The sequence below is a fragment of the Mandrillus leucophaeus genome, unplaced genomic scaffold, assembly GCF_000951045.1.
Source record: "Mandrillus leucophaeus isolate KB7577 unplaced genomic scaffold, Mleu.le_1.0 Scaffold677, whole genome shotgun sequence".
In the NCBI taxonomy this organism is placed as follows: Eukaryota; Metazoa; Chordata; class Mammalia; order Primates; family Cercopithecidae; genus Mandrillus; species Mandrillus leucophaeus.
In genome coordinates this window covers 431655-440238 of record NW_012107330.1, presented here as the reverse complement: position 1 = coordinate 440238, position 8584 = coordinate 431655, and the positions used below count along the sequence as shown (strand labels likewise).

Here is an 8584-nt window from a genome sequence, read left to right as displayed (position 1 = left end):
CCTTTGGGTATATCCCCAGTAATGGGATGGCTGGGTCATATAGTACATCTAGTTCTAGATCCTTGAGGAATCGCCATACTGTTTTCCATAATGGTTGAACTAGTTGACAATCCCACCAACAGTGGAAAAGTGTTCCTATTTCTCCACATCCTCTCCAGCACCTGTTGTTTCCTGACTTTTTAAGAGTCAGGAATTATTGATGCAGAGTTGCATAGATATAGACAGATTTGGGTGGCTCAGCTTCTAAAAGAGGAATGGAAGGTGAAAGATCGAGTCCCAAAGTGTTATCCAGAACTAGGTTAATAATATTGAACACCTACACCAAGGACCAGGCACTTTACAAAGCTACATATAGAATCTCATTTAATCCCTGCCATAACTCTACTGGCTAGATGCTATTATCACCCTGTATACCAAATTAAAAGCAAACTTAGGCGTAGATGTCTAAAGCCACTGGATTTGGGCTCAACTCAGTTTGATTTGATCCCCATATCACCTGTACCTTTTCACAGTGACATGCTTACTTCCTTATGAGGTCTAGGTCATTAATGCAGGTAATTTTTCTAAAGGTTTGACAATGAGCAAAAGTCTGAGAATGAAAACAGATGAGTACAAGTGATTTGGAGATAAATACAATTTGAGAATTTAATTTATGAACAGAATTTTCTATACATTATCATGTGAAGATGGGGTCTTGGTAGCGGTATGAACGACCTTGATCATATCAAATGCTTTTCTGGTTATCACTCATAAAAAAAAAAATTCAACCAACAGTTACACTGTAAATAAACCAGGGTGAGGTATTTGAAGATTATATTAACAATATCCCTAATGGAAGAAGATGGGAATGTGGACAAGAAATAGTTCTCTGGTAGGAAAAAAAATAATGTAATTCCTTACATGATGAAGTAAATACAGTGTATGAGAAAATTCATTCAGCCATTCTTCATGTAGGAAAATCCATCTATAAGAAGAAATTTAAAAATAATGAAGAGATAAATAGAAGTAATTGGCCCAAGAGGCCCTTGCCAATATGTGGATCTATGTGTACATACTGCTTGAAAGAGGGTAAACTTCATTATACTTTAGATATGCTGCAACTAAATCATCACGGATTATAAGTCTCTATAAAGTAAATTTTTAATTAAACCAAGGCAAATATTGTTTAAAGTTACTATCCTATGTTAATCTAATATTCTACCTGAAATGAATTGTCATGAAGAATAAAATTGAAGCATTGATAATTGATTATGCTTCAGAATATAAGGTAATATTGTTCTTTGCATATTGTTTCCTTTTCCTTACCTTGATTTTTATTCTGTTCTTTACCCCTCCTTTCACATTCTTTTTAAATTCATAATGCCTACAATAAAATTGCAACCCTTGGTTCTCAAGGATTCTAGCTCTCAAACAGGTACTTGTGCCACTGAGTGAACTTGTTGTAGGCCTAGAAAGAGCGATGAACTGAGATGACTAGAAAGCACTTATCTCTGTGTCCCTTCTTTCCACTGTCCCATTCGACATGGATAAGCAGCTGACAAATTTTGCCATGCTTTTGACTGGTCATGGGAAGTCCTCTCATTGAATAATATTCTTCCTTCTTTTTATTATAACCAAAGCTTTACTGAAAAGGATAAGTGCTTTTAAAAATGTGCTGCCCTGATAATTTGTGATCTTAACTATTTACCACCAAATATTACTTAACAAGGAAAATAATAAATAGAAATAAAAAGAGCAATTAATTGCTCAAGGTACCTCAGCACATTGGTAATGAAATCAAGGACTAAAACCTTAGTCTTCCAAATATAAATTCAATCCTCTTTTTAGAATTTAATTGAAACACCTTGTGAACCTGATCAAACATGTAGTTTGAACAAATCTCTACACTTTAATCCAGTTTTGGTATATTATTTTGTTATGTCATGAAGAGGTGGCTTGCTCTGTCTTTTTAAAAATCTATTGAGTATTGTTTGTTTTATTCCCTTTTTTCTATATTTTATTATATTGTGAACTCATCCAAACAGACACATTCAGTGTTGAAGGTATTGAAATAGATGAGGATTCTGCCCTCAAAGACCTTAACTTCTAAGAAAAGTTTGCAGTCTTAATTTGATTCTGCTGCTTGTGTTAAGAAACAGACAAGTTTCATATTGCTATGACCTTTTCACTGCTTAAAACAGATGGAATTGTTCTTTTCACCACAAATTTCAACAAAGTTGTATGTCCCTACTCTCAACCTTGAAACACCCTTCCTACTATGAATCTCCAAAGATTTCTGAGACAGATAAAAAAGCAAAATTGTGTAGAAGGAAAATGAGGGAGACACTCAGAAAGAAACAAAAATAACTAAATCAATTGGAGCTCAGCAATCTTGCACAGCCAATACACACATGAGTCATGGTACCCATTTATTATAAGATAGATGATTTGTCTGTAGTACATCCTCTGTGGTCATCCCTAGTACCAAATGTTTTGCTATTCCTCTTTTACTGAATAAGTATTCTTTGCTTAGCTTTATTTGTAAGTCTAGTATTTTCTGCTCAACACTTTGTAAACAAGTAATGCCCCTCATTTTCCTGCACATGCCTGGTTTGTTCCTTATAATGTCAATGATTAGCATGATAATCCATGTTCTTTTAAATGTATGTTGAAATAGATACGCCTATACTGTGCACCAAAGAAAAAGAAACAACACCCAATTAGATCACCAAAATGGGTTCAAAATCTTTGGTTCATAATGAATTGATACCACTTCGTGGTCTAACATTTAAACCTTGGAAAGATTAGGTTAAAGTTTAAAATGGCAGTTTAGAGAAGAGAGCAAAAGAGCGCAATTGTAGTTTTCTTCCATGGGTGTTGCAATAATGAGTAAAGGATTGAAGGGTTTGTTTTAAAAAATTTGTAGCCACTTACTAATTGTGAGTCTGTAAACTATACCTTATTTTAAACTGTATCTTATAATAATGTATTTGCCTACCATAAAATGTCTGACTTAGTTACATTTTAACTAAACATAACTTAGTTGTGAATTTCTAAAATCGCTGTGAGCAAGGCAATGTGTCATATATAAATTGGAAAGTTACATCTTTTAAATAAACAAAACATTTTACATTGCTTTAGCGCTGCTGCCAGAGTTTAAAGGTGAACAATCTTGCCTTAAAAGTTAGTGACACCCTGCTGATCTCCAAGGGTCTGTTGATTGCATTTTTTTTTAATATCCTTGTAAGGCTTTAAATTTCATCGGTCCAACTAGAAAATGGGAGTACCTCTGACATAATAGCTCATATTACACAGCAATTACGCTTTATCCATAGATATTGTGCATTTAATTATTGTACAGCTAGCCAAAATTCTTTACGTAGTTCTCCATTTTTAACTGTAACTCTGAAGAAATATGCTCAACATAAGCAAAATTAACTTCAGATAGAATAGTAAAAAACAGTTTTTATTGTCCTATAAATCTAATCATGGTTTTGTTCATTATACTTCATAAGGTATTTTCAAATACCTTATGCCATTAATGCTTACAGAATGTCTTTGAGGGAAACAGGATAGTATTTTCCATTATTATAGACACAGACTGAGTCCTAGGGTTTCAGTTATTTTTGCCTATGTTCATAGTGAAGTTGAGATTCAACCTTGTTATTTTTATTCAGCTTAGTATTCAAAGGTGAAGTTAATCTTTGGTACCTGTTCTTTGTGAGTCAAAATATTTGCAATAAATCCACAAGCTTCAAAATACAGTGTCTTTATGTAAACTCAAGACTTTTTAAGACCTTTCAATTTTAAACTTCATCTGAGTCTATTTTTCCTGAAAAGGTCTACTTCAACAAGCATTGGCCGTGTCCTACGCATACTAGAAATTGTGCTAGGCATAATGATTCCTGCTAGTTCTCAAATGTTACACAAGCTCTATCAGGATCAACTGGGCAACTGAAAAAAAAGAAAAGAAAAGAAAAAAAAAAAAACAAACAACAAAAAACAAAAAACCAGGAATTCCAGGCTTACTTCTGAATGAAGACATTAGACTTCTAGGTTAGAGCGTGGGGACATGGGTAGTAACAAATTTCAAATTATCTGATCAAGAGCCAAGGTTGCATAAACTAAATACATTTTAAAAGAAAATATAAGAGAAAAGAAAAAAATATCTAGGTTGCAAACACTATGGAAGACAAGGCATATTTCTATTTAATCACTGAAGATCACCACTAAATGAGTGATTTAGAAAAGAATGGAGGAGAGTTGTGATTCGTTAATTTCTATGGCACAGTTTATTTATGGTGTTTCTTTATAGTACATCTCATAATCCACATAACAGAAAACTTACTCCCAAAAGGTTTATTAAATTTTGGAAATATAGAGTGCATGACATAATGGATCTTAAGTGCTTAGACCACAGAAGGCATTTACATTAGTTCGCTAGGACCACCATAACTAAATATCAAATATCACTGACTGGGTATCTTAAACAATGGAAATTAATTTTCTCACAGCTCTGAAGGCTAGAAATCAAAGATCAATGTGCCAGCAGGATTGGTTACTTCTGAGGGCTCTCCTAGAGTTGCAGACAACCACCCTCTTTGCACCTCTTCATATGGTAGTCCCACTGTGCACCTCTGGGGTCTGTTGTGTGTCTAAATGTCCTCTTCTTTAATGGGCACCAGTCAGATTGGATTGGGGCCCACCCTTATGGTTTCATTTTAACTTAGTTACCTTTTTAAAGGATGTATCTCCAAATATAGTCACAATCTAAGTGACTGGGAGTTAGGAATTCAACATATAAATTTTGGGGAACACAATTCAGCTCCCAATAGCCTTTAATAATTTTCAGTTGCTCTGTGTTTTGTCTGATTCTCTCCTTACTTCTTTATGTAACTTACTAGTCCCACACAACCCCTGTATCTGCTTGGTTTCATTTGTTGCTGAGAGGTTTATTTGCTGTAGTGAATCTAATAACCTAAAATCTTGTTATTGGATATGGTTTGTGTATTGGGGCTTCTAGATAAATATTTACATGTTTATAAATTTACCTGTAAATGTTAAACATTTACATGTTCTTAAAAGAGGAAGGCAGGAGAGTTTGGTGTTTTTACCCTGAAGAGTGAGCAGGGTGGGAATTTCTCACAGGTTACCCAACTAACAATGGAGATCCTTTTAGAGTTGGATGTTTGAATGCTCTTCATATCTACACACGCACAACTGCCTGTTGGAACTATACCTAGGTATGAACTTTGACACTCTCTGTGATTGTATCAGAGTTTGATTTTTTTTTTTTTTACTTTTACTGTATTCTAGAAAAAAAACTAATAAAAATTTTTAAGCTGACATTTTAAAACTGTACCTTCTTTTCCTCTGGAAAGAACATTCATGCTTTATTATTTGTGTGTCTTTTTTTCCTTCTGGCTTTCAAATTTTTCAAACATATATGTCTATGCTTCTTGCTGTCAACTTTAGTGATAAAAAAAGAATTTTTCTCGCTGCTTGTTTAAATTTTCCTTAGTGAGAATTCCACCACAAAAACAAACAAACAAAACAATTCAGGAAATACTAATGTAGTTTTCTTTTTAGTTTAACATTATTTATGGTTGTATATTTTCTGTTAAATTATTATCAATTATTTCATAATTGGTTCTGCTATCAGGCCCTTCAGCCCTTGTAAGCCATTTGCAAGACATTTCTAAAATACTCTGGAAGAAATCCAATAAAGATAGACCTGTCTACCAACTTGACAGTCATTTCTTTAGAAATGCCTTTGGGAAAGTACCATCCATTTTTCTTCATTTTTCCCCATTGAGAAATGAGCTAAACTAATTTCTACTACAGTGTTAAGTCATACTTTCATTTTATTCAGGGAACTTTTCAATTACAATTTTACAGAGGAAAATACGATTTTACAAAGGAAAATTTTATTTTTACCTTCAGGTTTATCATCAAGAATTAACAGAAATTTTAATAGCCAGCACAGTTCTTTCCCATTACTTAACTAGTGAATATGAAAGCTAAAATTTCTACCAGATTTTCAGTTGCTCTTGTTTTGGTCCAATATGTTGGTATTTGCAGGGATGAAGAACCAGGAGGCCAGTTGGTTACAGATAAGTTCCATATTGACTGGGATTCCGTACTCATTGACATGGATAACGTCATTGTAGCAAGATTTGATGGCAGAGGAAGTGGATTCCAGGGTCTGAAAATTTTGCAGGAGATTCATCGAAGATTAGGTTCAGTAGAAGTAAAGGACCAAATAACAGCTGTGAAGTAAGTGGGTGCACATTTTTCTTCTGTTTTCTATAATAACAGAGTCTAAGTATATACATATAATATTACTAACCCTGACTCAAGGCTTCTATTTTGGTGACTGAGCAATGTTGTAAGGTAATCATAAAACCTATTTCATTTTTTTCAAGTACCTGTCACCCTTAGTGGTATAATAAAATAATTCTCATATTTCCCCCTCTGGAATTAAAATTTACTTTGGATTTGTGAAAGTAGGATACATTTTAATTATGCCACTATATTATTTGTTTATAGTAATCCACAATGTCTGTTATATCCTCAGTTAATCACAATTCTTGAAGTTTCACAGATACCATTACCACACTGGCATGAATGTGTGACCTAAGAAAGTTAGTGGGTTCTTTATAATAGCACACAGAAACCATATATGATATGGTTCAGATGTAGACATTGATTCAGTAGGAATGGAACGGGGCCTAGGCTTCTGCATTTATAACAAGCTTTCAGGTGATACCAAACTACTAGACCATCACTTTGAGTAGCAAGATTTGGGAGTATATGACCCTTATACATGAATAGAGCTACAGTTAGTAAAACATTTCTAGTCATTAGCTATTGTTTTGGATGTATGCATGCCAAGTATACATTTGTATACACATTTAACTTACAAAGATACAACTATTGTTTTTCTTTTTCATTGCAGATTTTTGCTGAAACTGCCTTATATTGACTCCAAAAGATTAAGCATTTTTGGAAAGGTAAATAGTAGAAATGCTGAATCTACCTTTCTAAGTATATCTGTGTATCTATCTATCCTATTACACATTCACAGGAGGCCAGTTGGTTACAGATAAGTTCCATATTGACTGGGATTCCATACTTACTAATATGGAAAACCTCACTGTAGCAAGATTTGATGGCAGAGGAAGTGGATTCCAGAGTCTGAATATCATATATATGAAATACATAATATAATGAAGCATGTATATGTACACATATATGTATTGTTTGTATGTATGTATGTAATTACATGCTTCATTATATTATTATGAATTATATTATTATTATCATTATTTGGAATGATCACTTTCTTAGATGTTTTCCTTTTAAAAAAAAACACGAAAAACAAATCTTTCTTATATGTATTGTTTGTATACATATGTAATTACATGTATGCATTGTTTGTATGTATACATATGTAATTGCATGCTTCATTATATTATGATTCCTCCGTATTATCCTTTAAAAATGTAATAGCATAATTAATATTATATACAGTCAGTCATTTATTCATTCAATAACTATTTATTGGGCAGTTAGTTGGCACCTGGTGTTAGAAGTAGAACAACAACAGGACAAAAGGGGGCTTTGTTTTCATGAAGCTTGTGTTCCAGAGAGGGGAAACAGTAAAGAGGTAAATGAAAAACACAGTTTCATGTGGTAATAAGCCTCATAAGGAAAATAAAGAAAAACTGATACATAAAAGGTAACTGTAGAAAAGGCCAATGTCATTAGATTGAGTGGTCAATTTAGGCCTCTCTGATGAGGTTATATTTAAACCTATACCTAAATAACAAATGGAAGCTGGTCAAATAAATCTCTTGAAGTAGAATATTCTCCATAGGAAAAAAAAAAAAAGACTAGCAAGTATCGCAATCTTAGGAAAACAGACACAGGCTGAGAAATGAGAAATGACCAATGTGCATAATTATATCATCTGTGCTCTCTGAACAATATTTACTTATTGCAGTAACTGTTGTGTCAGGTTCAACATTATTTTGACAGTGGGAAAATAGACGTCATGTAGATATTTATTGAGCTTGTTTTTTATTTTTGTTTTTTGTTTTATTTTTTTTTGAGATGGAGTCTCGCTCTGTTGCCAGGCTGGAGTGCAGTGGCGCAAACAGGGCTCACTGCAACCTCCGCCTCCCGGGTTCAAGTGATTCTCCTACCTCAGCCAACTGAGTAGCTGGGACTACAAGCATGCGCCACCATGCCCAGCTAATTTTTGTATTTTTAGTAGAGACAGGGTTTCACCATGTTGTCCAGATGGTCTCGATTTCTTGACCTCATAATCTGCCCACCTAGGCCTCCCAAAGTGCTGGGATTGCAGGTGTGAGCCACTGTGCCCAGCCTATTGAGTTTAACAGATCAGTGGACAATGTATTGTAAAGGTAAAATGATGAAAGGGAAAGGAAGACCTTGAACTATTTTAGTTTAGAAATAAAGCAAATTCTTGGTGTTCATGTATTTAAACGTATGATATTTTCTACTATTCATAAGTAACCTAGAGATCCATGACATAAAATAACTGGTAACTTTAATTGGGGCTTAAATTTTGGTGGTACAC

The 8584-nt window shown here is 33.8% G+C and overlaps 1 protein-coding gene across 1 annotated transcript in view; it reads left to right on the top strand.

Annotated features, from left to right (window-relative positions):
• DPP10 (dipeptidyl-peptidase 10 (non-functional)) overlaps nt 1–8584 on the top strand; it is a gene marked incomplete at its 5' end in the record, with an annotated part of 598060 nt that overhangs the window by 544947 nt on the left and 44529 nt on the right. Inside the window, 2 exons of the mRNA XM_012002083.1 lie at nt 6061–6255; nt 6938–6992. Of these exons, the coding sequence (XP_011857473.1) occupies nt 6061–6255; nt 6938–6992 (250 nt within the window). The remainder of the gene's footprint in view (nt 1–6060; nt 6256–6937; nt 6993–8584) is intronic.